Source organism: Chiloscyllium punctatum, chromosome 2 (genome assembly GCF_047496795.1).
Source record: "Chiloscyllium punctatum isolate Juve2018m chromosome 2, sChiPun1.3, whole genome shotgun sequence".
NCBI classification, from domain to species: Eukaryota; Metazoa; Chordata; class Chondrichthyes; order Orectolobiformes; family Hemiscylliidae; genus Chiloscyllium; species Chiloscyllium punctatum.
In genome coordinates, this window is record NC_092740.1 from 122,897,963 (window position 1) to 122,921,848 (window position 23,886).

Below are 23,886 nucleotides of genomic sequence, written 5' to 3' on the forward strand. Positions count from 1 at the left end.
CCTCCCAAAATGCATCACCTCACACTTGTCTGAATTACACTCCCCACCTGCTGTTTGTCTACCAGATTTTTCAATTAATTTGTATGCTGTATCCTTTGACAATCTTCCTCACTATCCGCACTCCAACAATTTTTGCGTAGTCTGGTAATCAGACCACCTACATTTTCATCCAAATCTTTGATACATATTACAAACAAGCAACTTATGAAACTCAAGGTGGATCTCGTGTGACTTAATCTTCTGGACCAGCCCACGCTAAGGGACCTTGTTTAGTAAAGTCCACATATACAACATCCACTCCCTTATCCACATCAATTATCATTGAGTTTTTTGAAGAAGTGACAATCAGATTTGTGAGACAAGATCTCCCTGCACAAAGCCATGCTGACTTATGAGTCATTTTCTCTTTGGGGTGGCACGGTAGCTTGTTGGTTAGCATTGCTACCTCGCAGTACCAGGGACCTGGATTTAATTCCAGCTTTGGGTGACTATCTCTCTGGAGTTTGCACATTCTCTCCGTGTCTGCATTGGTGTCTGCTGGATGCTCCAGTTTCTTCCCACAATCCAAAGATGTGCATGTTAGGTGGATTGGCCATGTTAGATTGTCTGTAGTGTCCAGGGTAGTGCAGCCTAGGTAGATTGGCCATGGTAAATGTGGAGTTATGGGGATAAGGTAGAGGACTGGGTTTGGGTGGGTGCAGATTCAATGGGCTAAATGGCCTCTTTCCATAAGGAATCTGGTGGGATTCAATTGCTATCAGTCATTCTTTTACCAATTCGAATGAATCCTGTCACCAAGAATCTTCAATAATTTCCCTACCATTGATGTAAGGTTTAGTGGCCTGTGATTTTCTGGATTATCCCTGCTGTGCTTTTTGAACAAAGGAATAACACTGGGCATTCTCCAGTCTTTTCCGGAACCTCGCCTGTGGCTAAAGAGGATACAAAGATCTCTGCCAAGGCCCCAGCAATATTCCCCCTTTGCCTCCTTCAGTATCCTGGGATAGATCCCTTCAGGCCCTGGGGGACGTATTTATCTTTAATGTTCTTCAAGACACCCACCACTTCCTCTATATTATCAACATGCTGTAGAATATCAACATACCCCTCCCTAATCTTAGCATCATCCATGTCTTTTGCCTTGGTGAATACCAATGTGAATTACTGACTAGGACTTCACCCACTTCCTCTGGCTCCATGCATAAAGTCATTGGTTTGTCCTTGAATGGACATACCCATTTCCTAGCTATCCTCTTGCTCCTAATATACATTACAATGCCATGGGATTTTCCTTAATCCTACTTTCCAAGAACACTTCCTGGTCTTTTTTAATCCTATTAATTATTTGTTTCAGTTCTGACCTGCTTCCTTTATTTTCCTTAAGGGCCTTGTCTCATTTCATTTCCTCAACCTTATGTCTGTTTCCTTTTTCTTTTTGACCTCTGTTTCTATATGTCTTGTCTTCCAGGGTTCCCACATTTTACTATCCTTATCTTTCATCATCACAGGAACATGCTGGTCCTGAATACAGATTAACTGGCCTTTGAAAAACTCCCACGTGTCAGATCAGGATTTATCTTCAAACAGCAACTGCCAATGTACTTTCTCCAGTCCCTGCAGAATTAACACGCACATGCACACACACGCACTCACCCCAAAAACCTTATCCATTAAAACTCTCACAATAATGACCACTAAAGAGTAGGGAGTAATGGGCACATTGTAGTCATCCAAAATTGTGCAAACCTTTACGCCATACAGTCCCCTGCACCAAATTATGCCAATTTCCAGGTCTCGATTCTGGTATACACAGCAAAATGTATGCTATGTCCATACATAGATTGATACTTCTGATTTGGTGCTTGCATCAGCTGTAGCTAAATGAACAACATCTTTGTCTCCGGGTTCAAACTCTACATCAGAATTCTGAGCACCAGTCTAGGCTCACACCCCAGTGCAGTACTGAGTGGTGCAGCAGTGGAGTCTTTAAGACAAAACGTTAAGTTGAGGCCCACATGCCCCCTTTGGTGTAAAAGATCCAAAGTCACTATTTCAAAGGAGTGTGGGAGAGTTATTTCCTGAGCCATTGATGATATTTACTCCTCCAACAATATTGCCAAAATGAAACATAGAACCAGGAGTAGACCATTCAGCCCGATGAGCTTGATCCGAACATCTACTACCTCAATGCCATTTTTCTATGCTATTTCCATACCCTTTGAGTCATTTTTAATTCAGAAATCTCTCGATCTGACTTGAACACGTTAAATGTGTGAGTTTGCACAGTCCTCTGGGGTACAGAATTCCAAACATTCACCACCCTCTGAGTGCAGAAATTACTCCTCATCTCTGTCTTATATGACTTGTATCTTATTTTGAGATTGTGTACTCTAGTTCTTGACTCACTGGTCAGGGGAAACATTCTATCTATATATCCTGCCACACCCTATCCTGAGATCACGAAAGGTGCTATGCAAATGCAGTTCTTTCTTTCTGTCTGTAGCTTGGTGACGGTTCATATAGTATTCTCCTCGACTGCTGTGCAGTACTAGCTCCTGAAGCGCGCATGTACTTTTAATTACAACGTTTCAGAGCAGATTGAAGTCAGAGTTTCTTGATGATTTGTAACTTTTTCTCATTTGTCCTTGTGTGATCTCTCCATTCTATTGTGAAATGCACTGCATACTGTTGTACACTTCCAAGTCCCACACAGATACCACGCATTTTTCCCAGTTATTGATGTCAGTGCCCTGCTCCAAATTGTATGATGAGGAATCCGTCTCCAAACGATTCTGAGTGAAGGCATATGATCAAGTCATTTCTGTGATGAAGTGCACAGTCTCAGGCTTTGACTGGGATTGCTTCATAAGTTATTTTAAAAATCCCACAGCAACAAGCAAGTCAAGGTCAAAAAAAAAGTGGGCCGCATTTTCCGGACATTCTGATACAGTGTAATAGTCCTTTCCCGTTGAAGTTTTTGGATTTTCCTGTTTGACTCCACACCCACTGTTTGAGGTGATAGTTTAATACCATAGCTACAACCCCTCTTCACTCTCCATTCTACAAAAACAAAACCCACCACCTCTGATTTGGAAGCATTTTCTTTTTGCACTGGATTAAATTCAAATTCTTTTCCTGTTTGGCCTACTCAGTTAGTTTGTTTGTTTGTTTATTTTCAAGTGAAGTTGAATATGTTAGTCATTGCTGCAATCCTTTATTAACTCTTTGAACCTTCCGACACCAAACAGTAATTGACACCAAAAATGTCCAGGCTTTCTGTGCTCTCTGTCATAGAACTTAGAACAATACAGCGCAGTACTGGCCCTTTGGCCCTTGATGTTGCGCCGATCCAAGCCCACCTAACCTACACTAGCCCACTATCCTCCATATGCCTATCCAATGCCCATTTAAATGCCCATAAAGAGGGAGAGTCCACCACTGCTACTGGCAGGGCATTCCATGAACTCACAACCCGCTGAGTAAAGAATCTACCCCTAACATCTGTCCTATACCTACCACCCCTTAATTTAAAGCTATGCCCCCTCGTAATTGCTGACTCCATATGTGGAAAAAGGTTCTCATGGTCAACCCTATCTAAACCCCTAATCATCTTGTACACCTCTATCAAGTCACCCCTAAACCTTCTTTTCTCCAATGAAAACAGCCCCAAGTGCCTCAGCCTTACCTCATAAGATCTTCCTACCATACCAGGCAACATCCTGGTAAACCTCCTCTGTACCCATTCTAGTACCTCCACATCCTTCCTATAGTATGGCAACCAAAACTGCACACAATACTCCAGATGCGGCCGCACCAGAGTCTTATACAACTGCAACATGACCTCAGGACTCCGGAACTCAATTCTTCTACCAATAAAAGCCAGTGCGCCATATGCCTTCTTCACCACACTATTTACCTGGGTGGCAACTTTCAGAGATCTGTGTACATGGACACCAAGATCCCTCTGCTCATCCACACTACCAAGTATCCGACCATTAGCCCAGTACCCCATCTTTTTGTTACTCATACCAAAGTGAATCATCTCCCACTTACCCACATTGAACTCCTTGGAATAAGGATTGCAATCCAGCTTGATGCAAAGAAACCTCATGTCAAATAGAAATAATGTGACCTAGTTTTCCACATGATTTGAAGACACCAGTGTTGGACTGGGGTGTACAAAGTTTAAAAATCACACAACACCAGGTTATAGTCCAACAGGTTTACTTGAAAGCGCACAACCATCTGATGAAGGAGCAGTGCTTCCAAATAAACCTGTTGGACTATAACGTAGTGTTGTGATTTTCAACTTGGTTTTCCACAGTTAGATTGAGAGGAGAGATCACACGCATTAGACTTGCATGCCCTCAAAAATTGAAAGGTAACGGCCGATACAATGACAATAAAGGCTCACCTTTTGGGTGACAAGGTTCTGGGTTCCACCTCCAGGATGTGACATCCCACTGCAGTACTGAGGGAGTGTTACATTATCAGAGGTGGCCTCTTTTGGCCATGACACAACTTTAAACCAAATCCTGTATGTTTGATTGGGTGCATGTAAAAGATCCTCTGGCCACTATTTTAAGAAGAATTTTTATTTGGGGAGTTCTGGTGTCCTGGACAATATTCATTTCTCAATTAATATTGCAATGCAACAGATTATTCAGCAACCATCACAGTGCTGCTTGTTGGAGCCTGCTGTGAGCAAATTGGCTGCCCTGTTTCCTAATTTACATCAGAGACCACACACTTCAAAAGTACTTTTTTGTTTTATTTACTATGTGATTCAGACATTTGGAGTTTTAAAATAATGATAAAAGGAGGTAGCAAACTTTGTAAGGTGAGATATGTGAGAGCGAAGTCATTCAGGAGAAAAGTTAGGAAATACATGTTGTACAAAGCAGTTCATGCCTAAAAGGGTTAACTGACATTGAGCTCAGCTCCACCCATTGGGATATTAAAGAACTGTTCCTGGGAGAAGCTAATCAGTTGTTGTCTAATTTATGTCAAAGTTGTTACCAGAATGTTTCAGTAGCAATAATATTTACTTACTATTAATTATAGTCTGATATTTTAAGAGGCAGATGCTGTGAGGTTGCTTCCAATGGTTGGGGGAAATCTAGAACCAGTAAACACCATTTGAAAATAAGAGATCTCCTGTTTAAGATGAAGATCAGGAAGAATTCCTTCCCCCTCAGAGCTATAAACCTTTCAAAATCTTTTCCCCAGAGAGCAGTTCAAATTGGGTTATAGAATCTAGTCAAGGCTAATTTCAGCAGATTTTGATTCAACAGGGAGTTAAGGATTATGGAGGACTAGCAATGAAGTCCAATTGAGGTCACCATCATGGTCCTTTTGAATGGTGGAGCAGTTTTGAGGGGATGAATAGCCTAACCTTACCACTAGTCTTTATGAACATATCACCCCCTGCCTCAAACAGGTCAACTCTAACCACTTTTCTCCTCACCCGCCTTCAATATCTTTATTACTGCACGTCTGATTTCTCCACTCCGGCATCCTCTCGAACAAAATGATGCTGGATTTCAGATCTTGGATCTCTAACCAGTGCCTGAAAATAGTAACAAAGCTTGCAGATAATAAAAACAGACTCTAAAATTAATACACACTCTAAAACAAATACAGACTCTAAATTTAATACAGATCCTGAAACTAATGCAGACCCTGAAACAAAAACATGCCCTGAAATGAATACAGACCCTAAAGCTAATATAGATCCTGAAACTCAGCTGACTGTGAAACTACTCAATATTCTGAAATGCATAGACGGCCTGAAACTCAAAACAGACAACTTGTAGACCTCCACCTGCCATCTCCCCAGTCAGCTGCCTTGCAAATGGATGAGAAATGTGGCTAGTTTCACAGCTGGGAAACCATGGCAATCTTTCTGCCAGAGTTGTGAGTGTGGGGAGGGTGGGTCAAATGGAGACACAATTGGTGGACAAGGGGTGTAGCTTCTGAAAGCCATCTTCAACACCTTGCCTCCAACCTCCACCCAACACCTGCTGATCTCTGCCTCCTCCTCACCCCAAAGCCTGTGAGGAGAAGAACATAACGCTCAGTGGTTAGCACTGCTGCCTCACAGTGCAAGAGACCCAGGTTCGATTCCAGCCTCGGGCGACTCTGTGGAATTTGCACATTCTCTCTGTGTCTGCTGGGTTTCCTCCGGGCGCTCTGGCTTCTTGACACAGACCAAAGATGTGCAGGTTAGGTGAGTTGGCCATGCTAAATTGTCCATAGTGTTCAGGGATGTATTGGGTGCGTTAGACAGGGGTAAGTGTCAAATAATAGGGTAGGGAAATGGGGCTGGGTGGGTTATTCTTTGGAGGATCAGTGTGCACTTGATGGGCCGAAGGGTCTGTTCCCACACTGTAGGGACTCTGTGGATTCTATTCTTGTTGCTGGGTCCATCAAGGAGTGGGCCTTGACCTGTGATCTTCAGGACCCACAATCCTGCAGCTTCTGCCAAGTTGCCTGTGCCATGACCCATGGTGGGAAAGGATGTCCATGCACCCAAAGCCTGTTAGCTCTCACCGAGCTGATTGATGGGTGATCCAGTGAGTTATCTCCACGGTCGGGGTGGCATGTCAGTTGCCACTGAATACATTTGACTCAGCACTTGGGAAAAACTAGGTAATTCCAACCTCTGTTTGAGTTAGGATACTGACAGAGTTTTGAATCAACACAAGTTGACAAAGGGTCGGAAATGGGAGGTTGGCAAGGAGAGCATAGGAGTAATCATATCTGAAGATACCAACAGCATGGGGTTAGGCTACTCTCTATAGTTGCCATTAAACACACTCTGTGTTGCCATTTTAGCGATACTACTTTCAGGTTGCTAAGATAATGCAACTTGTATTGCGACAGCACATTTGGTTAGTTAACTGAAGGCAAATGAAATTGAAATCTATACACTTGATGTACTTTGCAATTTTGAGTAAAAATTGGAACTTTTTTAGAAAATAAGACCATGACTTCAAAACAGGAGTAAATTAATGTTATCTGAACTTTAATCCCTGCTAGTCCTGGGGTAAGAGCACAGACAGTTTTATTGACAAATTATTAAGTAATGGATTGGGCTAAATCAAACTCCCTAAGGACGGCACGGTGGCTCAGTGGTTAGCACTGCTGCCTCATAGTGCCAGGGACCCGAGTTCAATCCCTGCCTCGGGCGACTATCTGTATGGAGTTTGCACATTCTCCCTATGTCTGTGGAGTTTCCTCTGGGTGCTCCGGTTTCCTCCCACAGTCCAAAGATGTCCAGGTCAGGTGAGTTGGCCAAGCTAAATTGCCCATAGTGTTAGGTGCAATAGTCAGGGGTAAATATTGGGGAGGGAAATGGGTCTGGGTGGGTTACTCTTTGGACGGTCAGTATGTATCTGTTGGGCTGAAGGGTCTGTTTCCATACTGTAGGGAATCTAATCTAGTCATATCATATCATGCTTGAAAGCATACTGCAATTCAGATAATTGTTTGAGCATTTGTTTCCTGTCGACAAATCATGAAGTCAACACTACTGTCTCCAACTGCCTCTCCCCCTCCTGTTTTTTTTAAAGAATACACTGAACTACCATTTTTCTGAAAGTCCTAAACGGGGCTTAAATAATTCAGAAACGCTCTTTTGAAAAATTCCTCAGGTTTTCTTTTGTGGAAACTATGACATTGATTCATTTTTAAATTTTCCTTCCAACCACTCTACAGCCTTTTCTGAGAATCCCATTGACTTCCTTTGTCAGAAATATTTTTTCTTTTCCTTTCAAAAAGGCACCTTTCACCATCCAGCTATCTGAACTGAGGTTCGGTTTTGCTTTCCTGAAAACAGCAACAAAACAGTTTTTTTCTTTTCCCAAATTCTCTGGCAATATGCCCAAGTCTTCCAGCATAGAATAGAGCAGGATGGTTCAACATTGTAGCAAAACTGAGCGAGTCTGCTCTTGCACAATACTTCAGGCAGCAAAGCCCCATCTCGTCCTCATAGGTCAATGGATTTCCTTTTAATAGTGTGATTTAACTTAAACTGATTTGGAATATCACCTCTTACTTCTCCATTCCCACTCCAAGACCTGTTCTGAAATACTTTTGATGACTGTCTTTGCTTGGGAGAACTGAGTTCTCACTTGTTCCTGAGACAGGTTGATGGATGCAAGTTCTTGCACAGACACAAGCACAGTCCAGGCAGGTATCTCAATGTAATATGTGCTGCATTGTTGGAACTGCTGTTATTCAGTTGAGATAATAAACCCCTTGTCTTGTTTTGTCTTTCTCGTGACACTATTTTATTCTGCAATCTTCTTTTATAAAGCAGATGATCTGATCACTCAATGCAGTGCTACTTGTGAATGCACTGCCAGCTATATTTATCTGCAAAGCAATGTGAACTACACTTCAAAAGAAACTGTTTGGACACAAGAATCCTAAAATATGAATGAGCTTGTACACATGCATATCAGGATATTACTGTGATGAACTGCAACATCCATAATGGAAGAAAAGTTTATTGAGAATAAAAGTAGTGTAAAGCATTTATCGCCCTCCAGTTGTTTGGAACAATTTCCATGCCCAAAGACATTTGAAAAGACTTTTCCTCCCATTCTCAGTCACTTGTTGAAGAGGGTTTTCATCTTTTTTTTGTCTTATTAATGCCCTTAATTACCTGGTTTTCTTTGTTATTGTTTACAGTGATGTCTCCTCCACATTCTCAAACACTCCATCAGTCCTGTTTTTGCTTCTATATAAACTGAGGGGAAAAGTATCACCAGTTTTCCCTCTTTCTGAATGACAAGATGCTGCCTCATCCCACCTCTGTTTTGGTGATCTGTTCTCTTCTCATGGATTTATCAAAGCTCTTGCTTCTTCTATTTTTTTCACTCTGCTCCCACTTTCTGCAAAATGTGTACACAGCATTTAAGTCAACAGTGTGTTGATGGTACAGTCTTAATAAAAGCTAATAGTGTGAGGGAGGTACTTTGATAACACCCTATAATAATGACTGTGTGGTTCATTATTCCCTTCTGAGCAGGATATTTGTCATCCATATGCTGTCTGGCCTACATAGGTCCACAGAAAGCAATGTGGCTGACTCTTAAACTGCTTTATAAAATGTCTCTGCATGCTACTGAGTTGTGTTGAAGAAGTGAATACAAAACTTGATGGGATGATAAATGGTGAGCAGCGTAGCCTTGGGTTAGAGGAGGATGTAGATAGACTGGTGAGATAGGCTGATCAGTGGCAAATGGAACTCAATCCAGATAAGTGTGAGGTGATGCATTTGTATGGGACAAACAAAGGCAAAGGAATACATGATGAATGATAGAACCTTGGGAAGCACTGAGGAGTGGGAGGACTTTGGTGTGCATATACACTGGTCCCTTTTGGTACAGGAACAGGTAGGTAATGTGGTTAAGAAGGCATAAAGGGTACTTGTCTTCATCTGAGGCATAGATGCTAAGAGCAGAGAGCTTATGTTGGAACCATATGTAATATTGGTTAGGCCGTAACTAGAATATTGTGTGCAGTTCTGTAATCCACATTATAGGAGAGATGTGATAGCACTGGAGAGTGTGGAGAGGACATTTAACAGGATGTTGTCTGGGCTGGAGAGTATGAATAGATATTGGATAGAAGAGGGTTATTTTTCTTAAAGCAGAGGAGACTGACAGGTGGACGTGATTGAGATGTGTAAAATTATTTGTTAAAGTGCCAATGATAAGGTAGACAAGAAAGAAGTCTTTTCATTACTGGAGGGATTCATGATTAGGGGCATAGATTTAGGGTAAGGGGCAGAGGTTCAGAGGGGATGTGAGGTAACTGTTTTTGACTGGCGCAGACTTGGTCGGCCAAAAGGGCCTTTTCCTGTGCTGTCGCCCTTTACAAGGCAGCTCCCTAATCACTTCTCCAGAGCAGTTAGAGATTGCCAATTAATGCTGACCTTGCCAATGGTAACTACATTCCATGTCTGAAAAATAGTTAATTCCGACTCATACTCTTAGGCCCTAACCAACTTACTTAATGATAACCATTGATGCTATTTAAAATAAAGTATTTATTTTAAAAATCAACTGTTTAAAGAAATGGAATAGTGTTGGCAAAGACTTTCCTGAGATTCCCACTGACCACTGAAAAAGCTCACCTGGACTTGAACCAAGGTTTCAGATGGTTAAATAGAAAAACAGGAAGGAATGTTGCAGCAGCATGGTAAAAATACCAAACAATTTTGTTGCCTTTCCCAAAGTAAATGCAGAGTCGATCAGTGCAGACTGTGCAGTTAGGATCTTGGAATCACCAGAAATTGAAGATTAATCTGGATGAAATTGCTGCAAGTAACCCAGGAGAAAAATCATTCGCAGTATGAAAACAAGTTTCTTGAATTTTCTTTGCATGCTTTTTTTTTGTCAAGAAAAGATTTTTGATTGATTGTCAAGAGTCAGCCAATTGGGTAATCATGGATCTATTCACTTGGGGATTGGCTGAGAACACAACCGTGGGCATGTTGGATAGCCAGTGGCAGCATGTGTGGATGGGGCTTTTGGAGGTCATGTGATAATGCCTCAGGAATAGATCCAACGAGAGTTGGCAAGCTTAGAGTTAATGGGGTGACAATATTCCTCAATTGTCGTGAACCAGGATTGATGTGTTTCTGGCATTATCAATATTTATACTTTATATACACAACAGTGTTGTTTATCCAAACACTTTGTAACACACCTAAAGATACTGGCACTGGTTCCTTTTGCTTTTACTTTCTCAAAGGATAAGTGTTATAAAATTCAGTACTTATAAATACTAGCATTTATAGAGTTTTGGACACTGATTACACAAGGTTCTTTTAGGGATGAACATTTAAAAACACTCTCTCTTGTTCATTTTCTCAAGCCACTGATTTGGTGTTTTGTTGGAATGGTTGAGAGCTATCATCTGAAATGTGAATTAAGCAATTGCGACTAAAAGCTTTGCCACCAGAGCTTTCACTAAGCTCATAATTTTCAAATTCTTTGCCAAAGCACTGCACTCTTAACAAGACAGTCTGATTACCAGTTCAGTGGCTGTGCTTTGCTACGGTGTATTAAGATTCACCACGATTGCTTCAAGAGGTTTACTGGAGAATGCAGTCATCAAATTTACATCTCAGCCTTGATATTTCACAGTAGGACAATGACAGCCAATTGACTAGCCCCTGCACTCTGTTCATTAACAATCATTCCACACCATCCTGCTTTGGGACACCGGTTTCCACATTTAAGAGGATATTTTTAAACCAGAAGAGTTTCTAAATATATTCTCGAGTTTTTTTTTCTTTGCCAAAATAACTGGGAAATAAAAACAAAAAATGCTATAACTTGTCAGCGTCTGTGGAGAGAGAAACAGAGGTAACCTTTCAACTAAGGAGGCTAACCACAGAGGCTCGTAGTGAAGTCATTATCCTGTCAACACAGAGTTGCCAACTTCAGCTTCACCTATCCCTGGAGATCTCCTGCACTAACTGCTCCCCAAACTCTGACACTCACAACCCCACCCAAGCCCAACAGCCATCTTTTACCCATTGACAATGTTTTTATAATCAATAAAGGAATCTATTCAAAGAAAATGGAAGGAATAAATCATTTATCACCCTTTTTTACACTGTTTTATCTCCCTAGATTTTCTTGCAGGAGTTAATCTTTGTCATGAAGTCTCCAGGAACCCTGTGTTACGCCATCCAATTTAGTCACAGGGTATTGCTTTCTTTTGTTGTCCTTGTCTAAGGAAAGATATACTGGCATTGGAGGCAGGCCTGACAAGGTTCACCCAAGTTAATCCCAGGTCGGAGAGACTGTCTTCTAAGGAGAGGTTTAAGAAGTTGGAGTTTTAGAAGAATGAACCTTATTGAAACATAAAAGGGGCTTGACAGGGTAGTTGGGAAGTTGTGTTTCCCCTTGTGGGAGAGTCTAGGACCAAATGATATAATCTCAGAATAAGAGATTGTCCAGTTAAGAGGTGAGGTTTATTTTTCTCTGAGGGAAGTCAGTCTAGAATACTTCACCACAAAGGAATGTCAAGGTTGGGTTGTTAAGTGTATTTATTCAAGGCTGAGATAGACAGACTGTTAATCAGGAAGGGAATAGAGTGTTATGGGGCAAGTGCAAAAAAATTGGAGTTGATGAGATCAGCCATAATCCCTAGGAGTGGCAGATCAGGCTCATTGAGCCTTCTGCTCCTATGTTTTACATCTCCCCTACATTCTAGCTTCGGTTTCTGATCCATCTCTAAACTAATTCCAGGATCTGTACAAGATTCCTTCCAAACTGTTATCTCTTATTTTCTGTGTTACTGGTGCATAATATGTTTACTGCAACCACATCCGTTATCTGTCGAGTAGCTCATTTTACCCAATGGCATTTAAGGTTGGGACACCCCAGGAGTGTGACCAGGAAATCCCTGGAGTGCGTCAGTGTTGGCAAAGCATCTCCCATACAACACAATTGTTGAGAACCACTTCCAGACTTCTTAATTGGAGGATAAACTAAATGCGTCTGTGTAGATTAGAATCACAATGTGCGTGCACACAATACTTAACTCAAGACTCATACTTGTGGTTGCAAACAGAAAGTTCGGGAAACACTCAGCAGGTCTGGCAACCTCAGTGAACAGAGAAACAGAGTGAATTAGATTAGATTAGATTACTTACAGTGTGGAAACAGGCCTTTCGGCCCAACAAGTCCACACCGACCCGCCGAAGCGCAACCCACCCATACCCCTACCTTTACCCCTTACCTAACACTACGGGCAATTTAGCATGGCCAATTCACCTGACCTGCACATCTTGAATGTATCAAGTTGATCAGGAATATTGTTCAGAAAATGCTGTTAGACCTTCTACAATGCAATCTTCCCAATCATACTTCAGTCCGTAAAATGCCATGCATTTTGGTATTGCAGTCACACCCACCCCTAGTGGTTAAATAAGGTTCAATACTTCTCCAGTTCACCAGCAATGAACTAGTGATCGCTTATGCAGAATCAGCGGTTCCCCTGTGACAACAGATAAGAGCTAAGCCTGGCAGGATTAAATAGGCAGAATTAACAGCCAAAAGGGGTAGTTGAAACACATTCAGAAATGACTTACAAAAGAGAATCTGATCAGTACTTGAATGGTGAATTTTACAGATGGGGGCAAGAACAGGGGAAAGTGGAACTGATAATAAATCAAAGTACCAGTACAGGTTCAGCAGGCTGAATGGCCTGCTTGTGTGCTGGGGTAGCCTATAAAAATTAGCTTGGGTCTGATCCACTGCATATTAGGAGTGTGGGAGGGCAACTCCACACAATGGAACTTTAACAGCTCCGCTGCTAAACCTGGATTAAAGTGTCAGCAAAGTATAATACTCAATGGTCATGTTCCTAATAAGGTCATCCTGACTTTGGTGCTCTGCCCAGTCTGCTGGCATCCTATTAAAACACGTAACATTAATGATTGAAGCAACTACGAAAGGAGTTGTGCTAAATTTCAGGCTTTTGGGGAGGTGGGTTGGGGGAATGATGCATGGAGAGAGTGATGTAAAACAATATGTAATCCATCAGAAAGATCTTAAACGGGGTCTATTAATGCATGTGATAAAGCTAAAGATAATATTCTTATTGACTGCTATAAATAAGCACCAATAACCTCCTCAAGGTGTTGTATTTAAAGTCTTGGTGAAATTCCGTGTCCCTTATTGGGAGACAATATGTTACCATAAGCTCTGTGATCATCAGGTTGCAGTCATTACTTTTTGATACTAATTTAAAATTATTCCAGTTGAAGTGTTGTGCAAGTGGTCAATGTCTGGATTAGTGGTGCTGGAAGAGCACAGCAGTTCAGGCAGCATCCAAGTAGCTTCGAAATCGACGTTTCAGGCAAAAGCCCTTCATCAGGATGGTCAATGTGCCAGGTTTAAAAGATGTTTCAGTAATTTCTAATGTATTGTGGTGGGAAATATAGTACTTTGACAGCTTTGATAGAGTGTGCCACTGGAAAAAGCACAACAGGTCAGGCAGCATCAAGGAGCAGGACTCAGAAGGAGAAAGTGGGCTGAGAAGAAAATGAAGGGGATAGGGCTGGGGGAAAGGTAGGCGGGATAGCGAGAGGTGGATGCAGGTAGGAGATGATTGAGATAGGTCAGTGAAAAAGGTAGAGTGAACAGGTGGGAAGGAAGGTGGATGAGTAGGTCAGGTCAAGAGGGTGAGGTGGAGTCTTATACCTTGGGACCCTACAACCGCATGGCATCAACATCAAATCCACTAGTTTCCAAATCTCCCCATTCCCCACCTCCTTCCAGATCCAACCCTCCAACTTGTCACTGCCCTCTTGACCTGACCTGTCCATCTGCCTTCCCACCTATCGGCTCACTCTCCCCACCGACCTATCACATTCACCTCCAACCTATCACCATCCACCTACCTTTCCTCCAGCCCCTCCCCCCCCACCTCTATTTATTTCTCAGCTCCGTGCCCCCAGTCCTGATGAAGGATCCTGCCCCAAACGTTGACTCTCCTGCTCCTTGGATGCTGTTTAACCTGCTGTGCTTTTTTCAGCTCCACACTTAATCGACTCTGACTCTCCAACATCTCCTCACTAACTCCTACTTCAACAGCTTGCTGATGTAAATGTGGCCTACTCAAACCAAGGTACCTTTAGGAGGAAAGGAGGCAAGTTTAATAAGGCACCCTTACATGGGGACAATGAAAGACCCTCAATAGCATCATTTAAAAAGAGGAAACTAATTCAGCTCTTTGTGTCTGTTCAACCATCCAGTTTGATCAGTTAATCTGTACCAGCCTTAATTCCATAAACCTTTAATACCCTTGCCTAAAAAAACACACCAACCCTAGTTGGCATCCAACCTCAAAAGCTTTTTGTGAGGGAGTTCCAGATCTTTAGTACCCAGGACTAAGGCTGGAATGTGGCTGGGTGACCAGTCCTTACCCACAGATATGGGTTACAACATTAAATATTTTTCATTCCGATTTGGAAGGGGCATTGCTTTTGGTTTTTTAATCCCCCTGAATGCCAGGGAACCCAACAGCTACAGTGAGATATGGTTAGGAAATAAGTGTCTTTGCTCTTATCCTTAGGATTCACATTCCTGCCTGACTTGCTATTTTTTCTCAATCATCTTCCATTGGGATCTCCACTTTCTCCCACAAGCAATGTCTATGCCTGAACCTCACTTACACACATCATAACTGGAACCCTGTACTCAGCACCCCTCCCAACTTCTCCTGACCTCATGACTATCCCCTTCCTCTGACACCTGACGCTGACAAAAACGCAGTAGCTGGTTGAAACCTTCTATGCTTGCCTTCACTTACCCACTCCAAGATGACATATTCAACCCACCTACTGCCCTGGCTTCCATCTCAGTGACCAATACAGAACAACTGACCTGAGCAAGATCTACCAGCAGGAAACTTCCCGATCAAGGAATTGGATAGAACGGAAGTCAGCTAACACATTCCCTGTGCGGACACCATATCTGTCGAATGGCAAGCTTTGAACCACCACAGGGAGAGCAGTCCTTGCCAAACAGATTCAGGGCAGATCAGGTCCCCAGTCCTGCTAAACACCATCTGTAGTTCTCAATACTTCTGCACTTGCAGAGAGACCCATGCAGCGCTGCATATTACAGAGGGTACCCCCCTCTGCAGTTTGAGTGATGCACTCATTGTTTTAACCTCAAGCAATAAGATGCTATCACATGGCTTTAGGGATTCTAATCAAAAAGAGAGACCCCAACCCACTGCCTCCAATTCCCTTCAACCTTGAAGCCTCGAAGCCTGGAATGTAGCTTATCCTTGACTTCCTGATGAACACAATCCTTACTGGACACTAGAAATCCATCCATCTGTGTCTTGGGGAAAGTTGGGTGGTTGAGGAGGTACAAAGGTGCTTGCCCTGTGCATGTAGGTGAGCGTAGAGAGAGCCACAACAAAATGGTTCTCTATTCAGTCGTGCACAAGTAGGTGTAGGCAAATCCATGGACAGTTGTGAAGAATTGAACGTTGATGCTGTTTGTTTGTTGCTGACTCCAAAATCCATGTGAATAAGTAGTTTCATTTTCCGAATTTTTATGCTGTTCAATGTCTGAGTCTAATCGTGATCTTCCTTTCTCTTTTCAACAGAAATCCTCTGCCAGCCTCCTGGAAGATGATACGGAACTGAAGAAGGGGAGGAACAGGAAGAGATCCAATTCGTCCATCTCCATTCACTTGTCTCCCGGCCAAGAGAGAAGCATGGAAATAGACAATTCAGTTCATAGCACAAACAATGTTAGCACGGTGACATCCAAGGTCCCCATCTCGGAGTCCACTGTACTGGATGATCAGCTGAATCATGTGGTTGGGAAAGGTCAGAATGGCATCCAGAGTCAACATGAACCATTGGACAGCGATGTTGCAAAGGAGATCAGGTACCTCGACGAGGTTTTGGAAGCCAACTGCTGCGACTCCGTTCTGGAGAATGGATCCAATGTGCCAGCTTCTCCTGAGCCAACCGCAGTTATTGCAGATGGGCAACGTCCACCCATTTCCACAAGGCTTGACACTCCAGTCTCGCCGGACGATGCCATCGTAACCATCGCAAGACCGTGTTCCCCTCTCATGGAGCAGCAGGAAATTGGTGGCGTGAAGACAGGCGAGATCAATTTGAACGGCCATTCCATGGGGAGCACCATCCCAGAACCACTTGCCGATCAGAAGAGCGTGGGAAGGGAGCAGCAGCAGGAGGTGGTGTCACCTTGCAGGAAGACCTTAAAGGATAACGAAGCAACCATCATCCCTCTGAAGAAAGAGGCCAAGTTTGAGCTCCGGGCCTATCATGAAGACAAGAAGCCCTCCAAGCTTTTTGTGGATGATGACAAAAATGAATCCTACAGGATTAAGAAGACCCGAGCTTCTAACGAAATAGCTGAACTTGAAAAGGCAAGACTGGAAGTTATTAAAAGCCAGGTGGTCAAGAAGAATCCCAGTATTGCAGAGAAATGGAAGCCACCACAAGAGAAGTCCATTGAGGAGCAGTTAGACCCAGATAAGCTGGAATCGCACAAAAAATATGCGGAACGCAAACAGAAGAAACAGAGCGGGGGCCTCTCCCCAGTTTCTCCAAGGCAGAAAACCCACATGTTTGTAACACCGGACCCCATCATTATAAACAGGGAAGATGTTGTCACAGAGCAGATAGATTTTTCCGCAGCGAGGCAGCAGTTTTTAAAGATGGAGATCAAATCAGAAGCCTCAGCTCAGCATGGCCAAAAGAGGCCTATTGCCACCAAAGGGGTCTCCTTAAGGCCAGGGACAAGGACGGCCAACACACCAGTGAAAGGCAGTGGTGCGGCTGTGGTCAGGGTGACTGCGCCGGCTGAAGCTCTTGGGCAGACGGTGGAAATCGGGGCCAGTGAGGTGTCTGTCGGGAAAGCGTCCGAACTGAGCATGAAGGCTCCTGAAAGAGAGCGTGGAGCTGCAATCCAGGGGACTGCACCAACACTGCAAGATAACCAGCAGCAGGAGGAAGTGATTGGTGTGGCACCCCTTCGACAGGCCTCCCCTGACCAATTTATCAGCAACACCACAAAGCAGCAGATGGTCAGCAAAGTCTTTGTGGATGATGAAGGGTTTACCCAGGTCCGGGCGGTTTTGACGATGCTCAATGAAGATGGCGACAGCGATGTTTCAGACCAGTATTTAAAATGCGTCAGTCTCCCTGCAACTGCAGAAGAGCTGGATTCTGGCTTGGACGAGCTGTCCCTACGATCACAGGACACCACTGTGATGGAGACTCTCTCCAACGACTTCAGTATTGATAATGTGAGTGACAGTGGTGCCTCCAATGAGACCATGAATGTTTCCTTGGACTATTCACTGGGTGGATCTCAGGAGTTCTCCCACCCACAGACACCCCAGGCAATAACACCCGTCGACAGAGAAAGCTCTCTCAAGGGGGAGTTAACCTCGAGCCCGCTCAGTGATGGTGAGCCAGACCGGTATCGGGGGCCATTGGACGCAGACCGAGAGCTGCAGTACCGAGCAGAGATGTTGGTGCAGAATGCTATTCAGCTAGCATTGGCACAGCAGAGCCACTTGGGTGGGGCAGGAGTGGGCGAAGGTCACCTGACCGCGCCGCCACAGCCCACGGGGGTGTTGGGGGGTGAGCCAGTGCCCTTTGACCCTTCAGGGGATGCCCTGTCAAAATCGTGGACAGCAAAGTCTGAGCCATCACAGACCCCAGCGCCATTAGCACAGGAGCGGAGGCCCTCACTGCCGAGGGGTCCAGCGGGGTCGGTAAAGTGTAGCACTGTGGACGTCCCCCAGGCCAGCTCGCCACCTTCCCTGTACAAGCCCGAGTTCAGCCCCTTCAGTGACAATGCCAGTTATCTGGAACCAACAGACTACTCGCGAGAGAACGTCTTTGTCAGCCATTCTCAGGAGCCTGAGGTCATTGCTCAAACAGGGCCGTTTAAGCTGCGCACCCGCAGACAGAAGACTTTGTCGATGATCGAGCAGGAGATCCGGGCAGCCCAAGACCGGGAGGAGGAACTGCGGCGCCAGAGGGAGGCCCTCAGGACTGTTCAAAGACCCACCAGAGCCAAACAGCCCACGCTACCCCAGGCCTGTTCCTCCAGAACAACAGCTCCCGGTAAGAGCCTGTAGACCGAGGAGGAGTCTGGCACAGACTATCTCCTTGATTTGAGTTCATGAGCCTAGCTTCCGAGTGGAAGTTGATGTCAAGGTTTCCGAAATGAACTCGCTCCAACTTCGGTCAAGAATTTTCAGGGCCATGAGGAAAGTGCAGAAGAGTGGGACCAATAGGATCTTTCAAAGAACTAGCAAAAGCACGCTGGCCCGAATGGCCTGCTTTCCTGCTGTATGGTTCAATGGTTTACATGGAATTTTCAGCACGGAAACAGGCCATTCAGTCTAACTGGTATTGATGTTCCACATTAAACCCACCCCCCATTCTCACCTGATCAGGTTAACTCTGTCACATGTTTATCCCGTTCCCTCCTCCATATTTCTATAATGATCACCTTAACCATTCCCTTTGTTCTGTATTTTCACCATACCCTGGGAGAAGAACCTTCTCCTGAACTGCTTGTTTGTTCGGTCTCTTACATTGACTGCCACTGGTTTTGGTTCTGACAGCTATGAAGCTCAGTAACAATGATGATAGTAGAAGCAGGGGTGATCAATGATTTCAAAAGAAGATTGGATGGGAGTTTTAGGAAAGTCAACTTGCAGAGCTACAGAGATAAAGCAGGGAAATGGGGCTGCCTGGATTACTTTACAGCGCAAACTTTTAATGAGCCAAATGGCCCCTCTCTGAGTTGTAATGACTTCAGAACAAGAGATAGAGAGTCACTGGACTAAGTAGACTGCTGTTTTGTCAAGCTAGTATAGGCATGTCAGACCAAATGATCATCTTCTCTGTTGCAAGGTTCAGGGTTTCTGCGATGTCTTCATCGGGGTGAGTCCCTGTTCCTTGCCCTTGCCAGATTTTTAGACGTAACATTGCCCAGCCTGGTCAGAACCTGCCTTATCAACTGAATGTCTAGATCACATAGAGACCAAGAGAGGCCAAGCCCAGAGTTTAGATATTTCAGTAGAGATAGAGGGGGATGCAAAAGAGGTGAAGGAGTTGGATTAATGAATAAGGAGAATATCACAGCTGTACTAAAAGAGGGCATTTTGGAGTACTCATCCAGTGGGGGCATATGGGTTGAATTCAGAAATAGGAAAGGTGCAATTACTATGATGGAGTTACACTACAGGCTTTCAGGTGATAGAGGAATATATCGTGGAAATATGAGAAAAACACAAGGGTTGTTGTAGTGGGTGATTTTTAACTTCCCCAGTATTGACTGGGATCCTTTAGTAGCAGGGGCTTAAGTGGGGCAGAGATTGTTTGGTGCATCCAGGACGGTTTCTTAAAACAATATGTAGATAGTCCAAGGAGGGAAGGAGCTGTACTAGGCCTTGTATTGGGAAATGAGCCTGGCCAGAGGATCGAAGTTTCAGTGGGGGAGCATTTTAGGAATGGTGATCATAATTCCGTAAGTTTTAAGATCGTAATGGTTAAGGATAAAATTAATCCTCAAGTGCAAAATTGGGAGAAGACTAATTACAACAGTATTTAGCAGGGATTGGAGAAATTTGAGGGTAAATCCACATCTTCCATGTGGGAGTCTTCTAAAGACCAGTTGATCAGAGTCAGGATCAGCATGTTACTGTGGGGATGTAAGATAAACATAGAACAGGACAGCACAGGAACAGGCCTTTTGGTCCTTATAACTCATACCCTCTAATCCTGGCAGCAACCTGGTAAACCTCTTCTGCACCCTCTCCAAAGCCTCCACATCCTTCCTGTATTGTGGCAACCAGAATTGTATGCACTGTTCTTCAGCATAGCCAAGATTCAGGAACCTTGGATGACAAGAAAGGCAAGTCAAAAAGTAAAGGAAGCATATGTAAGGTTCTGAAAACTGAAATCAGACAAGGCTCTTGAAGAATATAAAGGAAGCAGGAAGCAGAAAAGAAGAAATTTAGCAGGGTCAGAAGAGGCCATGAAACTTGGCAAGTAGAATGTAAGGAGAACTGTATACATATCTTAGCAAGAAGGTAGCTGAAAAATGTAGTCCACTCAAAGACAAAGGGAATTTATGCATGGAGCTAGAGGAACTGGGTAAGGACTTTAATGAGTACTTTGCATTGGTATTCAGCAAGGAGAAGGACATGGGTGATGGTAAGATCAGGGAGGGTATGTTGATATTCTAGGACATATTGATATTGAAAATGAGGAGGTGTTGGGTGTCTTGAAAACAGAAAGGAAGATCTGTCCACAGGGCTTGAAGGGATCCACCCCAGGATTCTGAAGAAAGCTAGGGAGGAGATTGCTGGGGCCTTGACAGAGATCTTTGTATCCTTTTTAGCTACAGTTGAGGTCCCAGAAGATTGGAGATTAGCCAATATTCTTCCTTTGTTCAAGAAGGGCAACAGGGATAAACCAGGAAATTATAGGCTGGTGAGCCTTACATCAGTGGTAGGAAATTATTGAAGGAAGTTCTTAGGATTTACTCATATTTGGAAAAGAATGGCCTTAACAGGAATAGTCAGCATGGCTTTGTGGGGGGAGGTCTTATAAGCTTGATTCAGTTTTTTGAGGAAGTGACAAAGGGGATTGATGAGGGAAGGGCAGCAGAAGTTGTCTTCATGGGCTTTACCAAACCATTTGAAAAGGTCCTTCATGGTAGGCTGGTCCAGAAGATTAAGTCACAGGATCCACAGTGAGTCTTAGAAGATAGAGGGGTGTATTCCTGACTGGAGGTTTGTGACCAGTTGTGTTCTGCAACGATAAATGCTGGGACCTCAATGTTTGTAATATATATATACATATATACACACATACATACAATGATTTGGATGAAAATATAGGTGGTCTGTTTGCAGATGACAAAATTAGATGGAGATGTGGATAAAGAGGAAATGATAGAGGATATAGATCAGTTAGAAAGTTGGGCAGAGAGATAGAGTCATAGAGATGTACAGCATGGAAACAGACCCTTCGGTCCAACCCGTCCATGCCGACCAGATATCCCAACCCAATCTAGTCCCACCTGCCAGCACCCGGCCCATATCCCTCCAAACCCTTCCTATTCATATACCCATCCAAATGCCTCTTAAATGTTGCAATTGTACCAGCCTCCACCACATCCTCTGGCAGCTCATTCCATAAACGTACCACCCTCTGTGTGAAAACGTTGCCCTGTAGGTCTCTCTTATATCTTTTCCCCTCTCACCCTGAACCTATGCCCTCCAGTTCTGAACTCACCAACCCCAGGGAAAAGACGTTGTCTATTTATCCTATCCATGCCCCTCATAATTTTATAAACCTGTATAAACGTCACCCCTCAGCCTCCAATGCTCCAGGAAAAACAGCCCCAGCCTGTTCAGCCTCTCCCTGTAGCTCAAATCCTCCAACCCTGGCAACATCCTTGTAAATCTTTTCTGAACCCTTTCAAGTTTCACAACATCTTTCCGATAGGAAGGAGACCAGAATTGCATGCAATATTTCAAGAGTGGCCTAACCAATGTCCTGTACAGCCACAACATGACCTTCCAATTCCTGTACTCAATACTCTGACCAATAAGGGAAAGCATACCAAACACCTTCTTCACTATCCTATCTACCTGCGACTCCACTTTCAAGGAGCTATGAACCTGCACTCCAAGGTCTCTTTGTTCAGCAACACACACCTAGACCTTTCAATTAAGTGTACAAGTCCTGCTAAGATTTGCTTTCCCAAAATGCAGCACCTCGCATTTATCTGAATTAAGCTCCATCTGCCACTTCTCAGCCCATTGGCCCATCTGGTCCAGATCCTGTTGTAATCTGAGGTAACCTTCTTCGCTATCCACTACACCTCCAATTTTGGTGTCATCTGCAAACTTACTAACTGTACCTCTTATGCTCACATCCAAATCATTTATGTAAATGACAAAAAGTAAAGCACCCAGCACCGATCCTTGTGGCACTCCACTGGTCACAGGCCTCCAGTCTGACAAACAACCCTCCACCACCACCCTCTGTCTTCTACCTTTGAGCCTGTTGGATGGAATCTAATTCAGACAATGGGCTGATACATTTTGGGAGGTTAAATGCAAGAGGAAGGTATACAGTAAATTGGAGGACCCTTAGGAGCATTGATATTCAGAGGAATCTTGCGGTGCAAGTCCATATCTCCCTGAAAATAATAATACAGTGGATATGGTGGTAAAGAAGGCATACAGCATGCTTGCCTTCATTGGTAGTACTGAGAATAAAAGTTGGTAAGCCATGTTGCAGCTTATAAGATTCGGTTTGGCAACATTTGAAGTATTGTGTGTAGTTCTGTTCACCACACTAAAGGAAGGATGTGAAAGCTTTGGAGAGGGTGCAACAAAGGTTTGCCAGCATATGGCCTGGATTGGAATGTATTAACCATAAGGAGAGGTTAAACAAACTTGGACTGTTTTTGCCAGAGCATCGGAGGCAAAGGGGGCAACCTGATTGAAGTGTATCAAATTATCAGGATGTGGACACACAGGATAGGTAGAGTCTTTTTCCCTGGGTGAAAATGTCAAATACTGAGGGGCATAAGTTTAAAGTGAGAGAGAGAAAGTTCTTCAAGGCAATTGTTATTTTTGCAGAGGGTGGTAGATACCTGGAACGCATTGTCAGGGGAGGTGGTATAGGCAGAGACAGATGGCTCTTGGCATGGTAGTAGAGCCCCTTCCTCTGAGCTGGGGGCCCATGTTCAAGGTCCACCTACTCCAAAGGCATGCAATTATATCCCTGAACAGGGTGCTAAAAAAAATCTATAAACAGAAACATTAGCAGTGTTTAAAAGGCATTCATATAGGCACATGAACAGGCAGGGAATAGTGGGATATGGACCATGTGCAGGCAGATAGGGTTAGTTTAAAATGGCATAATTGTCAGAATAGACATGGTGAATAGCCAAGGTTTTCTCCCCAGGGTAAGAGAGTCCAAAACTAGAGAGCGTAGGTTTAAAGTGAAAAGGAAAAGATATAAAAGACATGTAAGGGTTAACGTTTTCACACAGAGGGTGGTGCGTGTATGGATGGAGCTGCCAGAGGCAGTGGTGGAGGCTGATACAATTACAGCATTTAAAAGGCACCTGGACAGGTACATGAATAGGAAGTTGTTTAAAGAGGTACGGGCCACATGCTGGCAAATGGGACTAGATTCATTTGGAATATCTGATCGGCATGGCCAAGTTGAACTGAAGAGTCTGTTTCCACGCTGGACGACTCTATGATTCAAAACTTCCCTCCATAAACCTCTCTCCTTGCTCTTTTTTG

At 43.8% G+C, this 23,886-nt stretch overlaps 1 protein-coding gene across 5 annotated transcripts in view; it reads left to right on the forward strand.

Moving 5' to 3' along the window:
* LOC140488115 (A-kinase anchor protein 2-like) overlaps window positions 1-23,886 on the forward strand; it is a 173,622-nt gene that overhangs the window by 119,026 nt on the left and 30,710 nt on the right. For all 5 annotated transcript variants that reach the window (XM_072587933.1, XM_072587902.1, XM_072587896.1 and 2 more), the window contains exon 2: window positions 16,156-18,664. In XM_072587933.1, coding sequence (XP_072444034.1) covers window positions 16,267-18,664 — 2,398 coding nt within the window. In that variant the 5' untranslated portion in view covers window positions 16,156-16,266. The remainder of the gene's footprint in view (window positions 1-16,155; window positions 18,665-23,886) is intronic.